General features: G+C 43.9%; 1 protein-coding gene across 1 annotated transcript in view; it reads left to right on the forward strand.

Moving 5' to 3' along the window:
- The first annotated feature begins 1642 nt into the window (after window positions 1-1642).
- The window catches only part of KIF13A (kinesin family member 13A), a 171558-nt gene continuing 149543 nt past the window's right edge, over window positions 1643-23657 (forward strand). Inside the window, 2 exon segments of the mRNA XM_072945616.1 lie at window positions 1643-2369; window positions 2625-2715. Of these exon segments, the coding sequence (XP_072801717.1) occupies window positions 2315-2369; window positions 2625-2715 (146 nt within the window). The 5' untranslated portion in view covers window positions 1643-2314.

A 23657-nucleotide genomic window follows, 5' to 3' on the forward strand; every position in this document is an offset into this window, starting at 1 on the left:
CAGAATTGCCCAGATGAGCCTTTCTCAAATTGTTTTAAGCTGCTAATTTGGGGGAGGATGTGTTATACAACCACAGGAACTGGGACAGCATATTCTGCGGAACAGAGGTCTTCAGGAGAGCGGGAGAGCCATCCTCCAGTGTCTGAAGGGCTGTCATGCACAAGAGGAGTTTGACTCGGCATGGGGAAGTTCTGAGACGCAGCGCTGATATCGACGGTTGGAATTCACAGGGAGGAAAATCTGATTCCTCAAGGAGCTCTTCTCCAGCCGTAGAACTTGAGAACAGAGTCCCCTGTGGTGAGCGCTCTGCCAGCACACATACTCAAGCAGAGGGATGACCACTTTGGGGGAGGTTGTAGAAGGGTCCAGAAGACCCCCAAAGGACTTTCCCACTCTAAAAAGATGTAATTTCAAATCAGTTAAGGCAAACACGGTCTCGAAGAAGAGACTTTTAGCAAATCCCTTTATGAAGAGGGGAGGACTAATCTGGGCCTTTAAAGTTGGAGAGGTAGGGAAAGGTGCAAAGCAGAAAGACCACTTAGCAAAAAGACCAAGTAAACTGTTTATTTAACCAGCAACACCAAATTAATGATAGCCCTCTCACCTTAGGACCTTTTCTTATCTATTTATGGTGTGTTATGGGCCAGCATCCTCCCAGACCCTGTCCTCCATCCCTTGCAACCTTCCATTCTCACATCCCGGTGGCTGCTAAGTCCTCTCACTCTTCTGTCCACAGTAAGTCCTGCCTCTGCTCTTTGGGTTCCATCTGCATGGCCATTGGCTTTGTTCTGGCCATCATCGCCTCTTATCAAGAAGACTGCAGTAGCCTTCTGGATGGTCATTTATGAGTCATTCCTCGGAAGGCTCTGAACACGTCAGTCCCCCAAACCAAAGCCTCCATTCAGTTCCCATTGCCTTTAGAATAAAGTTCAAATTTCTTAGGCATTCAAGGCTTTCATGATCTGACAGAGAATTGGGGGAAGAGAGTGTGAAAAAAGAAGAGTGGAGGCGGGAGAGTCAAGCCCAGAATTGGGCACCTGTTGGAGACAGAAATGCCATCTGCCACACTGTCTAGCATCGTACCTGGCTCTGTGCTACTTTCCCCGTCACAGAGTGTGCGTCTGTGGGACAGGATGCACAACCGGATTCACGTTTTCGTGTGTCCTCCACAGCACCTTGCACACAGCTGGCCCCCAATACAACTTCCAATGAACTTATGGATGATTGAGTTTCCACATTTAAGCCAACTGTAAAGACTTCCCCAGACCTAAACTCGGGATTTTAGATTTTTGTACGCTTCAAAATGCCTCGCACACAGTAAGCGCCCAATAAGCACTTGTTGAACGACACAGAATAAATGAGATTCACCCAGTTCCGCCCCGGCAGCGAGGTCGGCCTTCGGCAGGACGACAGAATCCACTGCCATTAAATTCTTATGTAAGAGTTAATGACCCTCCCAGCCTACTTGACATCTTTCCCGCAAGAGAAGTGCAAAGGCAGGGAAGGAAGCGAGAGCAGTATTTGCAAACACACACTTTCGGTGGTAGATGCACAGACTGATTTCTAGCCTCGGTTCACCACAAGGATGTGGAAATACCGCCGCGCTCGGTGTGGGGCGGGCGAAGGGGGCGGCGTGCTGGCATTTCGGCTGAGGCGTATTTAATTCCGTGGGCAAGGCCTGCCCACCCGGCACGCCCAAGGGCTCTGGGTCTGGGGTTGACACCGGCCGCAGAAGGTGACTGCGGCTCAAGGCGGTGTCCGTGGGGTCCCCGCCGGCGCGGGTGCAGGCCGGCCCGGGGAGTCCAGGCGCCCCGCGCCGGGTGGCTGCGGTCCCGAGCTCCGCGCCGCTCGCTGTTCCCCACCGTCCCCGCCCCCGCCGCGCTCCGGTGGGCGCCGCGCTCGGCCGGCCCGGGCCTCCCGGAGCCGCCGGGGCGCGGGCGCCGCGAGGCGCGGAAGATGGCGGCGCGGCCGGGCCCGGGGCGGCCGCGAGGGCCCACGGCGCTCTGCGCTCGTCTGGGCCGGCGCGGCTAGAGCGGCGTCTGGGCCGGGGCTGCGCGGCCTCCTCCCCGCCCGCCGCCGCCGCCGCCGCCGCCGCCGCCGCGCCCCGCCCCGCGCGCCCGCCCGCACGCCCCTCCCCGGGCCGCGGCCGTGCCCCGCGTCGCGCTCCCCCGGGATGGCCCGCGCGCCTCGGCGCTGCCTGTCGGAGCACACGGCGGAGCGGCGGCGGCGGCCGCGCTCGGGGGGCGCCCGGCTGCGGCTGCGGCGGCGGCGCGGCCAGTGAGGGGCCGCCTCGGGCCGAGCGGGCGCCGCCAACATGTCGGATACCAAGGTAAAAGTTGCCGTCCGGGTCCGGCCCCTGAACCGACGAGGTGAGGAGCTTTCCGCTCGTTTTCGTTTGTGGTCGGGCCGAGGGCGGGGGCAACTTTGGAAACTGCGGGGCCGCGGGGCTGGCGGGGCCCGAGCGAAGCCGGCGCCCGCACCGGCCGCGCGGACCCGGCGCGCCGGTTCCCGGCTCCCGGCTCCCGGCTCTGCCGCCTCCGGGGAGAGCCCGGCGCGGCGCGCCGAGGCGGGCTGCAGGCACGGATGCTGGACTTTGCAGCGTTCGTTTTCCCTTTTGCTTTCAGAACTGGAACTGAACACCAAGTGCGTGGTGGAGATGGAAGGGAATCAAACGGTCCTGCACCCTCCTCCTTCTAACACCAAACAGGGAGAAAGGTAAAGCGGGTACCGAGAGGGCGGGCAGGAGGATCCCGCCCCGGCGTCTCCTGCAAGTTTGAGCCAGGAAAATGGGAGTGCTCTTTCCTATTGTTAAGAGGACGGCTTCAAGTTTGTCGCACGCTCCTGTCTGAAGCTGTTGCAAGTCCAAGTTCCTCTCTCTCCTCCCTCTGTTTCCCCCCTCCTTGTCTCCTCCCCCCTTGTCCCCTCCCATCTAGAGCGGCATCAGGCAGGGCACCCCGGGCAGTGCCAGGACCAGTCCGCTGTGTCCCCGGCCGGCTTCGAGGCACTCGGAGAGTGAGGGTGGGACCAGATGGGACCCTAGAAATGATTAATGCAACGCCCACATTTTACAGATGAGAAAACTGAGGCCTGAGGCGGGCAAGTGACCACCCCAAGGCTTGGTTCGTGGAACCCAGTGCCCTTGGTTCTTTCCACCACAGTACTGTTTGCTTTATTTGGCAGAATTGTTGAGGAACTTTGTGTGTTAAAATGAAGGGTGGGCGGGAACACTCCCACAATAAAGCAAAACGTTTGATACGAAGCAGGCTCAGGCCTAGACCATTAAAAATCTATTTTTTTGTTGGTGCTGGGTTGAGATAAAGCCTGCCTGTAATGCCCGAATTTTGATTTTCAAGGGAACAAAAGTACTGACCAGAGCCGAGTAGGCATGGGGTGGGGGATGTTTAAGAGGGGGCTGCATTTACTAGATGGCAACATATTTGCATTTGAAAAGTGGTAACTGTTGGATCCTTATTAATTCTGCTCTATTCCACGCAGCAGTATGGGAAAATGCCCTAAAATAATTTGAATATTTGGCATTTTTCTGGTAAGCCCCTAAGAAGAAAACGGTTGGAATTCGTTCAGTATAGCAATGCAGTAGCTTGTAAAAATAGGAAAGAGAAACCGGCGAGATTTGACAAAATTAATTCCTCTGAGACATGAGTTCGTTTTTCTAAAAGTCACCTGTTGATTGATGTGATACAATTGAGTGATTCTTTTGCTCTTCAGAGATTTTTTTTCACTGAAGAGAGACTCTGAAGTAGGTTTGTTACTTTATTGCTAAAGGAAGCAACTGCCTTCATTCTGTCATCCTGTGGTGCTCAGGCATAGTTTTGCTAAACTTGGGGGGAGAAATTATCAGGAGGTAAGATTGAGGATTCTTTCCTTTTTTGCTGAGGCTAGAATTTTTATCCAGTGTACAAACATTCTGCTTCCTATAGCAGATTGTTAGGGTGATTGTAAATAACTAAGTTGTATTTAAAATGTGTTAAATACTTTTCAGTAATGGATGTATTCTTGGATAATATTTTTAGGTACATTTACAATATTTATAGTATTTTAGATAATTTATAGCAATGTCGTTGTATATTTCATGATAATAGTAAGTAAAAACTCATTGAGTGAATTAAAATATTTACAGATTAAGTTAGAAGCCCGCATCGTCAACATTTTTTCCCTCCAAACTGAATATTTTTATATTGTTTCAGAAAAAAATTCTGCCAGCTCAGATTCTTCAAAGCAGTCTAAGAAACAGGTAGAATATTAAATTCTCTTATGTAGCGGTGGCTTCTGTTTTCCTTGCTGGTTTGGCACCTGCTCCTTGTCACTCTTAACCATAAGGAGTGCTACTGTTAGCTACTGTTTGATGAAATGAAGCTTTGTCATTTGTGGACAGAAACAGATTTTATTTTGTGGAATTTGGATAGGAATTATAACTGTAGACAGTTGGTTAGAAATGCTAAATAATCAGCTGATCATTTTTAAGGCCACCACTGCAGTTACTAATCAGAATCTTTTAAGTAATGATTTGAAGGGTGATGTGGGGATTTATCCGTTTGTATCCCCTTATCTGGAGCTATAAGAATAGCACTGAAACATGGGTGTGCTCTTGTTCTGTCCTCCTGACAGATAAGGATTCTTTGAGTAGTGGATGGGCCCTTTGCGAATCTGCATGGGTACCTGTCATTGAGTTTACAGACAAACTGGGAGGAGTCAACATAGCAGTGGTGCTTGCAGGCTGGGATTACTGTCTTTGCAAGGATGGAGACACCAGTGCATTTTGATTTTCATTATGCAGCTTGGTCTTGTAGTTCTCCACCGGGTTTTTCCTTAAAGCAACAGTACATTTAAAAATAGAAACAGTTCCTCCCTTGGGTTCTGCGTTGATTAATTGCGGCAATGCTTCATGTTATGCTTGTAATTCATTTCTATCATTTGTTTAGGGATAGAGCACGGCAAAGTGATACTATTATTTTCCTTACCTAGAAGTCCAAGATTTGAAGTGTAAGAAGTCTTTAAATTAATATTGGAAAAACTGTGTCAAATTGAGAATGACTATTTTTCTGAAAATTGCAAGAAATTGCTAATATACTAACCATGATTGGAATTTTAAGTTGGTGAGTGAAAGTTTTCAGTCCTACTAGCAAGAGTGCATTGGTTTCCAGGAAAAGAAACAGATAGGCTTAGCCTTCATAATTTTCCCCCTTCATGGAAGCAAAGCCAAGACTGCATGTTAAGGACTAAAAGATCACAGGGCTTCTCAGGTTAAAGATATTTGTTTTGGTCCTGAAATTCTAAGAGGTCTAGGTTGATTGCTGATGTGTATACCAATGGTCATTCTGAAACATAAAGATATATATGAATTTGTTTCTTGAAATACCTTTTCATCAGTCTGCGGGAGACATTTATGAAGTTCAGATCATGTGAGTACCATGCTTGGCATGGGGAGGCAAAGATCACTGTGGACCCCGTGCCTATGTCAGAAGCTCTCAACTTTGAGAGATGTGGGAAGAGAAAGGAAAAAATAGTTGAAGCACAATGTAGTGGATTAGGTAGATTGTACTTTTGCCATTACATATACCATTTCATTTGGAAATGACCTGCTTCCTCTTCTGTCTTTTCTTCCTCTCCTTGAGGCTGGGAGCTCCAGGAAGGCAGGTCCCTCCTCCTACTTACCTTTGTGTCCCATGCCCTGGAACAGCACCTGGCACATAGCAGGCCCTCTACACTGGGATGGTTCACAGTGTGATGGGGGCTGTGGGTGTGACGCAGGGTCCTGGCATCCTGCAAAGACAGGTGGCATCTGTGCTGGTCGTGTGGGTGCTAAGAGTACAGGTTCGCTTTTTTAAGATCCAGAGAAAGTCCTTTGGCAAAGAAAGCGAAAGTATACCTGCTGCAAATTACTTCTGGATGATTATGTGTGCATGCGTGCGTGCAGGATGTGGAACAGGATGCAGAAGCCAGGCGATTCAGGAAGGGGGAAGAGAACCCCTCATTTGCTAAAATAGGTAATAGTTTAAAATGAAAGCTTAAACAGATGTACAGTGCAGAGTGTCCCTCTCATCCCTGCTGTCATCTCTGCTCTTTCCACCCCCTCACCTTTCCAAAAGGAAGGTAACGGCAGTCATTAATTTCTCATGTGTGTTTTCAAATACACACAGAGTGCATGTTATTTATGCATATGTCCACAAATCTCTTTTCTGTCCTTCAATACCAGTATATTAAGAGTCATTTCTTTGTGTGTATGTATCTATGTCTGATAATGGGTAGTAGTAGTGGTTTTAAAAATATACGTGAGTGGCTCATGACTCTGATCTTTATAAGTTTTAGGAAGGAAAGCTTTATCATGAGGAGAGCATCATGGAACTTGCTTTCTGCAGAAATTTTTGTTCTTATTTTAAATTACTTGGAAGTAAGGGAATCGTAGGGTAAGCATCCAAAGCAATGTGCATATATAACCTAAGTTAAAGGAAATGTGAGAAATTCTTCCTTGGAAATTAGTGTGTTTGGCATTTTGTCACCCAGCAATGATATGGAAACTAAATAAACATAGGGAAAAAACATCAGGTTTTCACATCACTAAAGTTTTGTTGTAAAAATGCGTCTTTCTCATATTTGAATGTAAGAACTAAGGTTGAAAAAGAAAGGTAGAGAGGGGAAATTCTCATAGACTCCCAGGATTAGAACTCAGGATTAGGTGGACAGCCATCATTTGTTTGAATCCAGTCCTGATTTCATGGTCCTATGAGATGCACAGTGCAGTGAAACATCGATTAAGTAGTAGGTCTATTTTACCAAGTTGTTCTTGCAATGGACTTTTCACATCAAAGCTCAATTGTATCTTTTAAGAAGATTGCTTCCTTAGATACTCTAAAATGTTTTTTGCATAGGTAACAGCATGGCAGAATTAAAAAAGGAGAGGGGCTGGTCATTGTCCAGCCAAGCCTAACAAATTCATTATTTTTATTTTCCCCCACCTTCATTTTGTCTTTATCCATATAATATAAATATTTGTGATGACAGTTTTGTTTTGCTTTTCTCCCATTGGTGTTTTGTCATGCCACATAGTTTGCACAATTAATAATTTAAATAATTGAGTAGTCTGTTGAGTTTCATAATTTTTAACCATATTTCTATATTTTTGGATCTTTAGGTTGTTTCTGATAATTATAAATAACTGAGAGCATCTTCATGGAACTTGTAAAAAATCATTTGCTAATTGAAAGGCATTTCTTCTCAAGCGAGCTTGCTAACACAAAAATACATCTTTGAAATTGCATGACTACAGGAACTATTCTCTTACATTATAATAGAGTTGAAAGTTGATAATTTTATGATTTAAGTGTGAGCTAGGTCATGGAAAAACTGACGTTGTATGCGCTATAACAAGACCAGGGATTCTCTCACTTGAGTGCGCATCAGAGCCATTTGGAATTGTTTGGGGAGCCCCACCCCAAAAGCTTCTGATCCAGTACCTTGGCTTGAGAAAATATTTCTAACAAGTGCCCAGGTGATACTGATGCTGTTAGCTCAGGACCAGGCTTTGAGAATCACTGCTCTAGAGTAGCACCATCCAATAATAGCATTTTCTGTGATGATGGAAATGTCTTATGCATCTGCTGTCCAGTATGGTAACCACTAGCCATGCATGGTGATTGAGCACTTGAAATGTGGCCAGTGCAACCAAAGAACTGAATTTTAAATTTTTACTTAATTTTCATTAATTTAAATTTAAACAGCTACATGTGGCAGGTGGCTACCATATTGGACAGAACAAATCTGGACTTGATTCTTTACCTTGGTTGCACTTTAGAATCACCTGGGGTGCTTTAAAAATAGATGCCTGGGTCCTTCCCCGAGTTTCTGGCTTAATTGGGCTGTAGTGTACCTTAGGCATTGGGCGTTTTAAACGCTTCCCACGTGTCCCAGTTACTGTTGTTTTTAACGGATCAGTCCCAAAGTTGGTGGTCTGAAACCACCATCTGCTCCTGGACTCTGTGGGTCAGAAATTCAGACGGAGTAGATATGACTTGTCTCCACCATCCCTGGGGTCGCATCTGTAAAGACTAGAAATCTGAGGGCAGAGTCATCTGAAGGCTTGACCGGGTTGACTGTCCAAGGTGGTTAACTCACATGGTTGGCAGTTGATTTTCATGTGTAGCCAAGGTTGAAAAGCCCTGGCCTAGTTCAATAAGTCAGGTTTTAAAGCCGAGTTTCACAACTTGTCCTTTGGTTTATTTCGAGTGTGATCATGTATGCAAATTCTCATAACCATTAACTTTCTCAAAATTAGTGTCTTGAAAGCCTCATAAAATCAGCCTAAATATTTACCTCATTAAGGCAACTTATGGAACTTAAACAGGGTCTTCCTGTGCTAAGGGTATGTATTATTAAGAAAGTTAAACCTTACAATGCTAAATAACTTCTCTCCCATTTAAAAAAAAAGCCTCCTGGTCTCTAGCCAGGTGGATTTAATCAGAATACCTCTTACTTACTTTTACTAGAATTATAGCAGGGGGTGCGAAGAAATTACCTCAGTTATCTGCATGTAGGGTATTTGTCCCTTCACCTGACTCCTTCACCTGACTTCTCGAGAAGCACAGGTTTTTCAGCTTTCTAATGGTGCATGGACCACAGCTCCCTGCGTCAGGTCCTGTATCTATGTGGTGATCCCAGCCTCAGCTCCTGTATTACTGCAGAGCCCTGGGGACCCCATTTCTGTGGAGGATCAGGATGGTGTGATGGCTGGATGTGAAGTCTGCGTGCTGCCTGGTTCTGCCACTGATGTGGTATGTCTCCTTGAGCTAGCCATCAATCCTTTTCCGTCCGAGTTTCTTCATCAGTCAAACTGAGGGCTGAACTAGGTAATCTGTACGATTTTTTTTAAGCTGTAAAATTCAGATTTATCCCAACTAACATGTCAAATAGAGTAAGAAGGTAACATTTATAGGGGCTGACATGGGTTGCATTGTAATTTACTTCTTGTCAGCGTGTTCAGAAAACTCGGGAGGACAGGGTGACTGCTCTTGGGAGGCTCTGTTTGCCTGTAGTAGCTGATGGGAGAATTGGAGGCGGCAAGTGAAATAAGACAGCCACCAGCTCCAGACACCCGAAGTCCTTACCCGCTGGCTGAGGAGCCTGGGCTCCTTGCAGACGTGCTGTGAGCCCCTGTCTCAGCTAGGACAGCAGCTTTTACGTGTGCCTACAGGACACTGTAAGTCTTCTGATTTAGACCTTTCCATTAGTTTTTATCTTGTACAGTTGTGCTCTTTTGGGGAACCAGTGATTTTTAAGCTCTTCTTGTAGGCAAACAGCTGTTTTATGTGATGAGTATGTGTGCTTAGGGGTGGAGAAATGACATTTCCAGAGCTGTCAGCCTGAAGCTTCCTTGGGCGGCTCGTTGTTTCTGAGGGTTCCGTTCTACCAAAATTGTGACTAATCCCCAGTATTTCTTTTCTTTGATTGTGAGATGAACTCTGGAGAGAGACAGACGGGGGTGTGTGTGTCTGTGTGTGTTTCCCTTCTGGTTTGTGTCCTCTTACCCATTCTTTTGAAACAAGAGTGGAGTTATTGATTCCGGCTGGCCCTTCGGAGTCTGGTCTGTAGGTGTGATGAGCTTTGCTGCTGTTAGAAGAGGCGTGAGGAAAGCATCTGCGTGCAGTTCCCTTGAGGGAAGAAGTTCAGAGCCTTGGTTTTTTTTTTTGTTTTTGTTTTCTTTTTAAAGACAGGGAACAGGAAGGAAGGCTTGGAGGAAAGGGAAGCTTTACCCTTGGCTGTCGGCTCTTTGTGTTGTCTTGAAGAGACACTCCCTACCGCCGTGAATGACCACAGCTATTCGTGAGTGTCAAGCTGGGAGCCTCAGGGGAAAATCAGAAAGGGCAAACCATGGCGAACTGCTCAGGCGTTCTGTTGCAAGTACTGAGTAGATTTATCCCATGTTTTGGAAGGGCCACGTCCAGTAAACCCTCATGTAGTTTGTTGAACAGATTAACAAGCCTTTAAGAGTACTTACATTTTATAGTTTAATAAAACAAGCCCTTAGAGATTGATGCTTTGTGTGCCCACCTATTTGTAACACCAGCTCAATAGAGAATGTGTTAGGATGTGTAGCTGAACTTGTAACTGCTCTTTTTAAAATTGGATAACAGACTGTTAGGGTTTTTTGTTTTGCTTTGCCTTTTGTTCTTGATCCTTAACGACTTCTATTTATATAGTTAATTAAAGTGTAGTATTCACTGTACAAATTGTAACAGGGGATGGTTACATTATTACTCTGAGAAAGATCCTTAAAATTACTCCTTTCAAGGGTAATGTTTTGAGTAAGGAGGGAGGAGTGTGGTAGGGAAAGCTTATCAAGATACTGGTGTTAAATTTGAGCAGACTTATCCAGTTTTAAACATCTGCTTTTTTGATCTAGAGTTACTGTAACAAATAGGTAACATTAGCATGGTAATATAACCAAGTTGTTTTTTGTTTGTTTTGTTTTGTTTTGTTTTGAAGCCTTGAAGTATTGCTGGCTTTGATAGTTAGAATAGTATTCCCACTCTGGGATGACAGCTTAGTCTGCGTTTTTGTGATGAATTATGCAGTGGAAATAATTTCCCCTAATTTTTTTCTTTTAAATATTGAACAAAGAATCCTCCTTGTCTGTGTGTATGATTGAATTTTTGAATGGCAGGGTACATCTTTGCTTTTGTAGTTTGATACACTGAAATAACCTTACCCATCTATTTAAAAGTTAGCCTAAATAAAGTTTAAATTTTCATAAGTATGTAAATTACCTTGTATTTGGGCCAGAGCTTTTACTTTCAAGGAGAGGAAATCTTTTATTTGCCTTTTGCATGTTTCTGTGGCTATTGGTTGGGTGGAAATAACTAATTTGTAAAACACTATCAAGTAGTGTTGCTGAATGGTGTGGTCCAGAGCCACTGAGAGAACTTGGGAGGCAGACTGCTTATATTTGAAACTGACTCTGCAATGTACAAGCTGTGAAATGCCGGGCAGGTCCCCTAACTCTCTGTGCCAGAGTTCCTCATCAGTAAAATGAGAACAATAAAAGACCTTACAGGGATTTTGAGGATTAGTGTTACCTGAAAAGCTGGGTTCACCTCTTTGTGGGTGTTGAGCCAAAAGACACAGCCAAGGAGAGAGCAGCAGAAGGAAGGATTTATTACTTGCAGCAAGTAAGGAGAACACGGGGGATCTTTCCCAAAGCAGTGGCTCCCCAACAGCAGAATTGGGGAAGTTTTAAGGGTACATGTATACCTGTGAAGGGCCTTGTGTGGTGTATGCATATTCATGAAGGGGCTTGAGCAGAGGAGAATTCAGCATAAAATTGGGGCGCAGGTCAACAGAGTCCAAACTTTAGTTGATGAAAGTCAGAAGTCAGCTTCATTATTCCCTCCTCCACATGGACAAGGGCTTTAGTTCCTGCAGAACTCAAAGATATGTATCAGATTGTTATTTACATCCCTTGAGGAGGAGCTAGGACTCTGTATTATGGCTGCACTATGTTTTTGACTGCTTTTCCTTTGTGCCAGCATTCCCTCACTTCCCTTAAGACCAGTAGTTACCAAGACCTGTTCAAGGGGAAGCATTGTGGCTAGGCTTTGATCTCAAAATGGCTTAGGCCAAAAATGGCTTCTCTTCTGTCAAAGAAGCCATGCCTGATTCTCTTTCTCTGGGGACCCCCTACCCTACCTGCTTACATCAGCAGGGTTCCTGGCACAGAGCATACATGAAGCATTGGCAGTTTAATGGGGGACACTTAAAGCTCATTGACCTAGGCTTTCTCATTCCCAGTTTTATAAATGAAAATTTTTTTTAAACACCTAAAAAGAGCAACTGAAAAAGGAACTCTCAGAATTCTTGCTTTTAATTGTTACGGATTTTCTGATTATTTTTTATTTAAATGTGGACACTTCATGCAGTATGTGTTTGAAAGACCACCTTTGCTACGTTAAGTTGGGCATTTGCCACGTCTCAGCTACAGACCTGCTCTGTGGAGATAGATGTGGTGAATTTTGTTGAATGGGAAATTCCTTCTGTAACAGGTGTTCCCCAGTCTGGTCATTTGGCTGTCACTCATTTGGGTGAAGAATACATTGAGCAGTGAGATGTTCTTGACAAAATTTTGGCTTGTTTTTAAAAGTGTGTTTGGGAAGGATGGGGGGCTGGCGATGGGAGGGTGCACCAGAGTCCTGGAATAAGATCTGAAGCGGGGAACCTCAGTGCAAATTGCCTGCCCTGGAGGTTCACCCATTGCCAAACTGAATAACAAGAGAGCCTGTTTGGAGACCTGCTCTGGGCTGTAGGGATGGGACTTTAGCCCCAGTCGGGGAACTTCAGTTCTGGGTTCCAGGGAGGGGGTGCTGGTCCTTTGTTACCTTAGACGCAGTACGTCTCACTAAGTGTCTGTGGTACTCTATTGTTTACTAATTGGATATATGGTTACTATATAAGAACCGGGCTTTAGTTCGCATAGGGGATTTGTGGATGCTCGGCACTCCCTAGTCATTCCATCTTCTGAGGCAGTGAGCATCTGAAGCTACTGAAACATTGTGTTGAGTAACACTGGGTTTCTATGCTTTTTTCTTTCCTCCCTTCCTGAGGAAACTGATTTTATTATCCCAATCCCCAGGCTGGTGACTCCTGTTCCAGGGTTTACCACACTGGAGACATGGACTGAGGGCTTCTCTATTTAAAATTCAAAATAGAGGAATAGTTTTACTTATATATCTAGTTCTCTGGCACCCCTTAAGGGAATGTATTTTATCCTGACCTCTCTTATTTGGGTATCAGCTTATTGGTAATCTGTTGGTTTTTGGTGGTCTTTCATTGACACTAAAATTCAGAAAATGTGTTTAGGCTGCTTCATAGAAACATTCGAGTTCTTTTGAACTTACTAGTCATTTTCTTAAAAGTCATTTAAAAAGAAATACAGACTTGCAAACCTAAATGCATACATATTTGTGGGTTTTTTGTTTTTTTTTAAGTAAGGGAGAGATGTACACCCTGAGAAGTTTTGGTCAGGTTATCCAATTCCTTGTGTTCCGAAATACACAGAAACTAAAGAGGAAGATAATGGGAAGTTTTCATGCGCTAAATACGTTGTACATTTACACAAACGAGCATCATGTGTGTTTTGCTTTTCTCCTTTTTCCCTCTGCACGTGGAACGTTTCAGCCAACATTCCCGGCCTGTGGCTTTGCACGGGGTGGGGGCGAACATACAGGCGTGTTTCTCCCATTGGCCGCACCCTGCTCTCAGCTGTGCTCCCTGAGGTCGCCCAGGCTCTCAGAGTTCATGCTGCTCCCCCTTGTCCCACGCCTGGAAGCAAAGAGCATGATGGGACGGTGGGGAGGGAGGGGGATTAAAGGAATTGAGTCAGCCTGGGCCCTGGCTTTCCAGGCCCTCCCCAAAGCCGCTTTGGTGATCTGGAGTCAGCATTAGGCCAAGGTGGGGGAGACAAGGTCAGGCTCCATGTGTGCACCCCATTCCGTAGCTGGAATGTTTTAAAGTGTCTGAGGTATGTGTTAGATATCTTCCGTTTTAAATTGAAAAGATAAAGCCTTTGACATGATAGGCAGCCTTCGAGACTGAACAGCTGTTAATTGGCATGTATTATATCCTGTTGGAAAGTTTCATTCCAGATAGGACTCTGAATGCCGAGGAACATTTTAATTTCAGAATTCCGAGAGAGGCAATCTAATGACAATATGAAAGTGAATAGATTTCAGGTCAGTTACATGCGCATAGCAATTTGCCTGCTTCAGTTACCAGGCGTTTATTTGTTCTTGATCAGTTTTCATGCCGTCTTTGACTTAAATGTCTGGATCCTGGATACCCTGGCTCTGGGCGTTAGTGACAGGGGACTCCTCTCTGTGCCTTTTATTTAGTGAATTCTTTCTAGGAACGTCACTGATAAGCCCTGGTGAGCAGAAATAAGCTATAGCCATTTAAAAGCCTTGAATCCACTCCCCTGATCATTCTGGTGCCCTTCCTCCATCCATGTGGCCAAAACCTGTGGCCCTAGATGAAGACAGAAAGAAGTGTTGCAGAAGGCAGCTTGTTCACACGTGTTTGCCTGCATGGGCTGCTGTGAACATGCAAGCAGGTTGGCTAATGATCTGCTTTTGAGTTGGATGAGTAGGAGGAATGTATTTATGGGGAAACTGAAAACTCTTGTTAGAAACTGAACATGTAGAAACTTAACCAAACCAAAGCTACCTCTTTCTGCCATCTCTGCCTTTATGTCATCAGGCCTCTGGGTGGAATGAGGTAGATGCAGAGCACTGTTACTTTTTGTAGTGTCTGTGATGCAGGATGCTTGCTGGCCAGAGCCCTGCGGTCCTGTGCCCGAGGCCTCCCTCTGCACTGCTCGCCCCTGAGCTGTTCTGGGTCGTCAAGGCAGAGTGGGCTCCCCTTTACTGAGTGAGGTGGAGTTGAGAGAAGCTGTAGTTCAGGAACTGATGTGCATTTCGGGGTGTATACATTGGGAAAAAATAATACCACTCACGTTCATGGTTTTCTGAAAAGCTGCCTTTCATGAAAGCTCTTCAGTTGCTTGTGGCTTCTCACTTGCAGAACGTGGCCCTTTAATAAAGACTCCTGATTTTACAGCAGGGTATTACATCAGCACACGCAGCCACCTGACGCTGGAGCCCTGACTGTGAATATCCCTGTGTGAAAATTGTTAGCGGGGGCAGAAGCCCTGGCCCGTCTGGTGCCACCTGCTCTTGGGGCTGCTGTGTGGAGGCCACTCAGATGGAAACTGCCCGATGTCTCACATCCTCTGACCAGGGCAGCAGGCAGATGCTAACAGGGCTCCGCGCTGCTTTATATAGCTTAGCGAATGATCTTCGGGGTATGTCCTCTTCCAAACTTGAAGCACTTGTTTCTCATCTGGAGCAGGCTGCAGCCTTAGCATTGGACTGGACTTTTGAGAGGCAGCTTCGCACTTTATATTTTAGTAAACTTTCCCATCTTCTTTGTCACTGTTGGCAGTTGGGAAGCTCTATGGCCGGTGAAGAGGAGAGAGAGCACGTATAGGAATCCTGCGGGTTCCGTAGTCAAGTTCACCATCCACTTGCCACCTCCGCCCCACAGGTCAGCTGACCCCCTTGGGAGGGCGGGACAGCTGGCTAGGCACACTCCAAGGAGGCTGCCCCGGGCTCTTGCCACATGACTCAGGAACCGCAGGTCTGTGAAGGGCTATTCCAGGCTTCTGGTCCTTCTCCGCTAGTTTCTAGAGTGTTTTGCAGGTTTGAGGCACAGCTTACTGCGAACATTTGCTAGCCTGTGTGTGTGCTTATTTGTTAATTGATTTTGTTTACAAGCAGAACGGTACTTGCAAAGTGCCTTGTGTTCAGTTACTGACAGTTATTAGACCTCTGTGAGTTCTGTCATGGAGTGCTGGGTAAAGGTTTCCAGATATGTGAGTGGAAGGTAATAACCAGGTCCATTGCAAATGTCTTACTGCCCCTTTTAGATCTAAACGTGGGGCAGAACCCTGGTCTTCAATAAGAAGACCTTCAATAAGGTCTTCTGTGTCTTCCCTGTTCCTTTCCCACAACAGCTGGCTCCTGCCTTGTACCCGGTAGGTACCTTCTAGATGTCGGTGGTCGGGTACCATGAAAGATCCAGATACGCGTTTTACAAGAAGAGCTGTGCCTGGTATGGGGGTCTCTGTCTGGAGTGTTTGTGTTTGATTCTCGGGCTGTTCTGTCATGTCCCTTGTGGTTCCGCCACCTCTAGTCCGGGCCCTGTGAGACCTTTCAAGTTTGCATTTGATTATTACGTAGAAACAGGCTCTGTGCTTTTGCACACAACTTTTTTGGATAACACCAGTACAAGTGTGGCCCTTGACGCTTACTGACTTTGACTCCACTGCCTGGGGCTGACACCCCGAGGCCATAGCTGACAGCACCACTTGCGTAAGCATAGGTCGATCCAGCCAAGGACTTTGACAAAGTGCCCATGGTTAATGTCTGCTGCACAGCCTGTTCGGAGCCTCAGCAGCAAGTTCTGTCCAGGTGACTAGCGGGAGAGAATCCTGTCCTTAGTGGAGCCATGAGGGTGCATATATATCACTTCCTGTAGTACTAGAGCTGTTGCCTGCCCCAGAGGTTGTGTGGTCCCAGACTTGGGTGGGTCGAGGGATGGAGGGACAGTCTGACCGAGAGGGAGGGAAGATACTGGGGGCTTGCCCGTGCTCCTTCCTCCAGCTTCGCCTGGAGTCCAGTGCCTGTTGACCTGGGTCAGTTCCCTGAGTGGCGGGGGCTGCTGGCCCACCTACTTTTCCTTCTCTTGGTGGGTGAGGGCACTTCTCATCCTTTGGTTCCTAGGCAATATCCTGGGTTGATTGTGCATCTTCTGCTCGTCCTTGAGACAGTGTTTTAGTAGTTGTTTTAACTCTGAAGCACACATATCGAATGATGCTCCTGAGATTGTCGCTCCCCCAGGGGTTCCTTGAGGGTGGTGGGCAGTTTGTAGCATCTTGTCCAAGAATGCATGTTGGGTTGGGAGTCATGTGAGAGTGGCGCTCTACAAGGAAGCTTTGAGTCTGCTTTTACTTCTATTTTTAAGCCATTGCAGACATTGCTGTCTTTATTGAGACTGTACAGACTTGATTAAATCAGCCACTCAGACTTTATTTGGCAAGCACTCTATCAACAAGTTACTTCTGATACATCTCGTAATGATTCCCAAACATTCACTAGGAATAGTCCCATGGCTGAGCTTGGTGGTTGATAGATCAGAGCAGAAAGGCAGAAGGCTCATTGGCAGGCAGGACTGAGAGGCAGGGCAGCTTATTGGGAGTTGTTGCCAGCAGCAGTCTGTATGCTGAGGTGTCCCTCGACTCTGGACGTAACCAGGCATCCAGGTTGCTGGAACCTGCGGGCTTCCAGCAAGGCTTTGGAAATCGGATAGTTTTCTCTGCCTGAGGCAGGTTTAGCTTTCCAGTCCCTGAGCAGTTGAATGTGAGGTGGGCTCCTGCTGTCTTTCCTTCTTCACAGCACTTTTAAAATGACAGAGTAACAGACAAAACAATTCTACTTTTATTATTATTTTTTTAACCCAGGTGTCTGTGGGGCTGACTTTTTAGGAGCTCACAGCTAACTTCTGCATAGCTGAGGGCTTCCAAATGCAGGGGAAAAGAGGCATATATTCTTCCTTCTCTTTTTGAAATCTCAAATAACTTTAATATAATCTTTCTCTAATGATAAAAATGGTGCACACGGACTATTAAACAACTTAGATAATATAGGATATTAGAGAGATGTAAAATAAAATTTACTCATCATCCTATTGATTTTTTTGATGCGTTTCCCTCTTTCCGTGCGTGGTATTTTATAATGCTGAGTGGAGCACTTATTTCATAAGGTTATGAAAACACAGCAGTTGCATCCTGCCTCTAGGCTGTAACACTGTCTAGAAATTTAGAAATACCAAGTGCAGCTAAGCGTTGGCCCGAGTCCTAGTTCTCATTGACACTTTTGTGTGTGTGTTGCTTTACCTTTAAGACATCTCTTCATCAAAGTTTCCCCCTCCTCAGACTACTTTTCCCCCCAAAAAGTGCTCGTCCCTAAAGGGAATAGAATGTCTACTTAACCGAGTGTGACCTGCAGATTATTTAGAATTTCCCCTCCCTCGTTGACAAGCAGCATTAGCAGCGCTGGCTCTGGAGTCCTGGCTCCCTGGGGGTAAATCTCAACACCTGTACTTACTACCTGAGTGATCTTGAGCAAGCTGCTTAACCCTTCCGAGCCTTAATTTCCAACTCTGTTTAAAAGAGGTAAAGCACTTGCAGTAATTCCTAGCACATGGTAAGTAATAAGTTTTAGCCGTTTTTACTAGTGCGTTGTTATTAATGCAGTAGGAAGAACCGTAAGACAGAGGGATGATGCTGAAATAGTATGAGGAATAATGATGATAAGAACAAAAGCACTTTTAAATAATTTCTCAAAGTTCTTTGACGGGAGGTGCAGTCAAGTCTGTGCTTGATCTGTGTTGAAACAATCAAACATTGTACCGTATTTGGATTAGATCCAGTTTTTATTCAAACCCTCCTTTTTTTGGTAAATGCTCAAATTGTCACATCTTGACAATTTGAATTTAAGAATCTTCTGAATTGTGTTCTTTCAGCTACTCCTCAGACTTCTGAAAGTGTACTTGCTCATGGGCAAAAATATGTTCCAGAATCTTAAATACTTACTCTGTCAAGCTATAAAAAAATTTAGTGGAAAAGAACATTACAGACAAATTCCAGTGGGTGCACCAGGTCATTTCTCATAAGTATTAAAGTTGCTATGTTAGGTCACTTTAGAGATGGAATCAAAAATACACACATACGTACAGATTATTTTTGTAAGCTGACATTGATAATTTTAATTTTAACCTTACCTTTATCATACCACTTACCTATTGAAAGTTTTTAGCTCCAGTGTTATACTTCCTAATTTGAAGAGCTTGTGATTATTCCTTAATCTAAAATTATGCATAAGGTAATGTGTTATTTATCAGCACAAATATAGATTTAAAATGAAACCACAGGGTCGATATCAACCCTGATAATAAAGCTACTGAATAAGTAACAAGATTTAGCTTCACAGATGTCGTCAGTGGCTGCGCTCTGAAAATGTCACACTAATGAAGCATAGTTAAATTACTTTGTTTTGAGTCACTTATAATAATTTTTTTCCCCTTCCTGCTTCTAAAAAAAGAATGGAACTTTTGACTCAGTAAAAGCCATGTGAAATTTTGTAAGGCCCAGGCAACCGGTTTCTGTGTCCAAATGGAGTTTCTCTCAATAATAGCTGAAATATTGGTCAATGAAACGGTCTTTGGCAGATTTGAATCAAATAGGACAAAACCGTTATGCTTTCCCACCGATGATTTTTAATACTTGAATACTATTCTCAGATAGTCATGTTTTAAATGTTTGTATGTCTAGCCTTGGTGGAAATATTTCTTTGCCACCTAATTAAATTTGTAGACAAACATCATCTAGAAATTAAACATGACCAAAATTAACAACTATTAGAGAAAATTAATCTAACCTTTTCAGTTGGGACATCTGAGTTTCCTTTTTTTTTTTTTAAATATATATACATTTCAGAATTATCAAAACATCTATATGGGATAAAATCAAGCCAACTTTGAATATCTACAGATGGCAATCACCTAAGCCCATGAAAAATTTGCCGGGTTAGTATCATTTTTGTCCAGTATATGTTATTACAAAACAAAACAAAACAAAACAAAACAAAACAACAAATCTTAAACTTCTGGGTTTCTCTTCAAGAAAGCAGCTACAGTGTATGCTCAGTTTGACTACTTTCCACTTGCATTTTCCTCCTCCATGTAACAGTGACATTTTCTGCTGTTTTAATGAATTTGGCTTACTTGCACTTTATCTAATGATGAGGTTCAGAACTTACTCATTGCTCTTTGCTTTTTCTACATTTGAGGGCAATAGGGAAACAGGTACAGTTTCCTGATGTCAACTTTTGAGAACCACGGACAAGACTTGTTACACCACTCTTTCAGGCCAGTGAATGCTCATAGCTTCAAAAAAGTAGGAAAGTTGACTTATTTGCATATATTTGCATTTTGTCTACCATTTCTCAACTATGTTGGATGAGAATTAGTGAGGTGGCTACAATATGAGCAGCTAAAAGAGAAGGAGGAGAGTTAATGGAGCTGTTTTACTCTAAACTGAATGATTAGTTCCTGGATAATATTCTTTACAATCAACTTTATTGAGGTATTAATTTACCTGCAATAAAATGCACCCATTTAAAGTGTACACTTCCTTGCGTTTTAATAGCTACATACATCTGTGTAAACACCACCATTAAGATGCAGACATTTCCATCACCCAGATAGTTCTCTTGGGCCCTTTTGCAGTCATTGGTAATACATTGTTCGTATCATAAAACTTTTCCTTCCCACATTATTCCACATGCCACTCTTACTGCCTCTCTAGACCTCACTTTTGTTGGTCACAGTGTTGAAAGGGAAGCAAAACCCTTTGATGTCTACAGCCACCAGTCATATAATTTTACTATATGGGATAAATGTTTGTCCTTGTGAACTTTAAGTTTATAGTAGGAGAGAGGTCAGGTGGACCTGCAGTCTTAATAACTGACTCAAATACATATATGGAAGGTACTCCAGCGGTGGCTGATAACGTAAACGTGATCTTACTCATTGCATTGCCATTAATAAGTCAGAACTAATTGGAGAAATCAGATTTGAATCAAGCATGAGCAAGATTCTTATTAAATTGAAAGGGGTAGATTGGCTGTTTATACCTGCAACAGTGGAGGCTCCAGACAGAGGGAGGGGAGAGGACCACAGGGAATTTGTCAGGTCAGAGTAGATGTAACAGTCTTGAGCTCTCTGTGGCTGAGCTGTCTCAAGGTACCCGTGGATGACCTCCAGACTCAGGTAAACATTCATGCAGCCCCCGCACCAGATCAGCTGTTCCCCTAGGGCAGGGCCGAGGTACAGCGGCTATGCCTGTCTCTCCCTTCTGGCTCCTGCCTCTTCCTGGCCCTACCCATCCCTGTAGCTGGTGTCTTCTGTTTGTCTGGCCTCCGTCACCAGATGCCTTCACAGGTGTGCTCTTCTCCTTTTTGGCCTCTTTTGTGGCTTGATGCTTGCTTCTCTCCTGTGTCTCAGCCTTTGTGGGAAAAGCTTAACCTTTTGTGGCTGCTTCAAGCCTGTACTTCAATTTATTACTGTATTTTTACTGAATCTAAAATGCTGTCAATTATAAGACTTGTCAGTGTTGAGGTGCCACAAAAGAAAGAAAAACTCACTAATTGAGCCATTAAACTCCGATTGTAAGATGTGTCCCAATTCCAATATGTTAAAATGTGAATAAAAGACAGAATCACCAGCGAAACACTGAGCGCTCCAGCGCACAGACTGGAACACAGGGCTTGGTTCCTGAGGAGAATAAGAGAAATAATTTGAAGCTGGGAGTAAGATGACCAGTGTACATTGTAAAGTCTGTGGAATTGCTAGAGGTGGACTATTTGGCTGGAATATCCTAGAAGCCCATGCAGAAAGGAAAACATTGTCAGTTATATGATTGTCTATAAAAAGAAAACAAACTGGTGGCTCAAAAATAAAACAGCTATTCTTATTACTAAGCCCTGGATGTCTCCTTATCCTCTTACAGTGGTCATTTAGTCAACAGTGTTCTCAGCAACGTCTTTATTGTCAATGCAGTCACGTCCCCCCTCCCAGGTTTATTGAGATATAATTGAAATAGTACATTATGTAACTTTAAGGTATACAAGATATTGATTTGATAGACTTGTATGTTGCAAAATGATCACCACCTTAGCTTAGCTAACACTTCCATCACGCCACATAATTACCATTTCTCTTTTGTGGTGAGAGCATTTAAGATCCGATCTCATAGCAGCTTCCAGGTATATGATATAATATTATTAACTCTTAACTGCCATACTGTGCATTAGATCCCCCAAACTTAAATACCGTCACTTTGACTGGACTATTTTTGTCTGTTTAATTTATGGCAGTCAGTTGGTAAAATATTTTAAGTGTAGTTTGCCTCTCTTGGGTCGAGCTTAATTAAGGGGTAATATAAAGGGCTTAAAATATGTTTGGTGCTTATTGGGCCAATTCTGTGGTGATTTCAAGTCCCTGACTTGCTTGCTGGGATTCGGTTTAGCTCATATTTTAATAACTTTATCATCTGCACATCAGTTGCTACCCCCTACTTTGGTAATCTCAGATCCTTATCAAGTTTCCTCACTCCCTTCCTCCAGCAAAGTCCATCCCCTGACCATGTCCAGATACTTATTAAATTGCACATTCAAGTTCTTACATTCTCATTTTCTCCAGTGAAATGCTCTTTTAGCCTCCTTTTCAGACTCATGTTCATTAGTTCCTTTTAGATAATTCAAAATACATCCTCCTTTCTCTGGCCCTTGTCTTAACTCCAACCCCCCCTGGACATTATTTAGATAATTTTAACTGTGTTATCATGAATTTGTTCATTTGCATTTTTATAGTTAAAATTGTAAGCTTCTTGAAAGAAGGCTTATTAGCTTCTTTTATTTTGATGTATCAAAGGTGTCTAGTGTGAGGATGGGCACTCAAGAGCACATCGAAGGAGTTGATGGTTTGTGGTCCTCTGAACTCCCTCCTTAGTGGTAGAGCCACTTCTTCTCAGCTCCATTCACGTTTGCTTTGCTGTTTCTCAGGCACTGCTCTGTCATGGACACCACAGTCCATCACAGTTCTTTACTTACCCTCATTTTCCTGGGAATAACATTTCTCTCCTAAGGAATGACATAGGAAGTATTTCTCAAACATTTCAAACCATGGCCCCTTTGGATCAACTTAAAGATCTCACATCCCTCTGAGAGGTGATATTCTCATACATCTCCTGGGGGAAAGAAGGCGGGGGGCTTCTTGTAACTTCCCTCCAACTATAATTGATATGATTGTCCTCTCACATAATAGTGTTGAAGGCTATTACTCTAAAATAGTTACTGCTTTTTTGGGCAACCTGATTATATTCATAATTGCATATTTAGAGTATACAAGAAAAACATTATTTGTGGAAAAAGTTTTGCTTAACAAAGAGGTCTTGGTTTTGAAGTTCAGCATGGTTATTTTTAGTTATATTCATTTGTTAAGTTCAGTCAACAAACCTTTGTGATCCATTAGTAGTCCCAGGCAAAGTAAAATCCACAGTTATTTTTTATGACTCTCCATTCCCAAAGAATTTTAAAGTTGGAATATATTTGACATGCTGATTTGATAAACGTAGTCATTGCAGTATGACTGCCATTGTAGTGTTGGTTAGTGCCTCTTATCACATCATAAAATTATTTCTTTTTTGTGGTAGCAGTAATTAGGCTCTAGTCCCTTAGCAAGTCTGATGTTTATAATTCAGTATTATCTATAATTGCTATATCGTGCCTTAGATCTCCAGGACTTATTTATCTCCTAGTTGCAGATTTGTTCCCTGAAACAACATGTCTTCCAACCCGTGGTAGCCACCATTTTATTCTGTTTTTATGAGTTCAACTTTTCTTAGATTCCACATATGTGATATCATACAGTATTTGTCTTTCTTTGTCTGGCTTATTGCACTTAGCATAATGGCCTTAGGGTCCATCTGTGTTGTTGCAAATGGCGAGATTTCCTTCTTTCTCATGGCTGACTAGTGTGTGTGTGTGTGTGTGTGTGTTTGTGTTTTCTTTATCTATTCATCTGTTGATGACTGATTAATTCATAACGTAGGTTGTTTCTATTTCCATATCTTGGCTATTGTGAATAATGTTGCAATAATCATGAGAATGCATGTTTCTCTTCAGTATCTTGTGTTTTTATTTCCTTTGGGTGTGTGCTCAGAAGTGGAATTGCCTGACCATATGGTAGTTCTGTTTTTAATGTTTTGAGAAACCTCCATATTATTTTCCATGGTGGCTGTACCAATTTGCATTCCCACCAACAGTGTCCAAAGGTTCCCTTTTTTCCACATTCTTGGAAATGTTTGTTGTCTCCTTTCTTCTTGATGAAAGCCATTCTAGCAGGTGTGAGATGATATTTCACTGCAGTTTTGATTTGCATTTTGCTGACAGTTAGTGGTGTTGGGCATCTTGTTA

This window comes from Vicugna pacos, chromosome 20 (genome assembly GCF_048564905.1).
Source record: "Vicugna pacos chromosome 20, VicPac4, whole genome shotgun sequence".
Classification (NCBI taxonomy): domain Eukaryota; kingdom Metazoa; phylum Chordata; class Mammalia; order Artiodactyla; family Camelidae; genus Vicugna; species Vicugna pacos.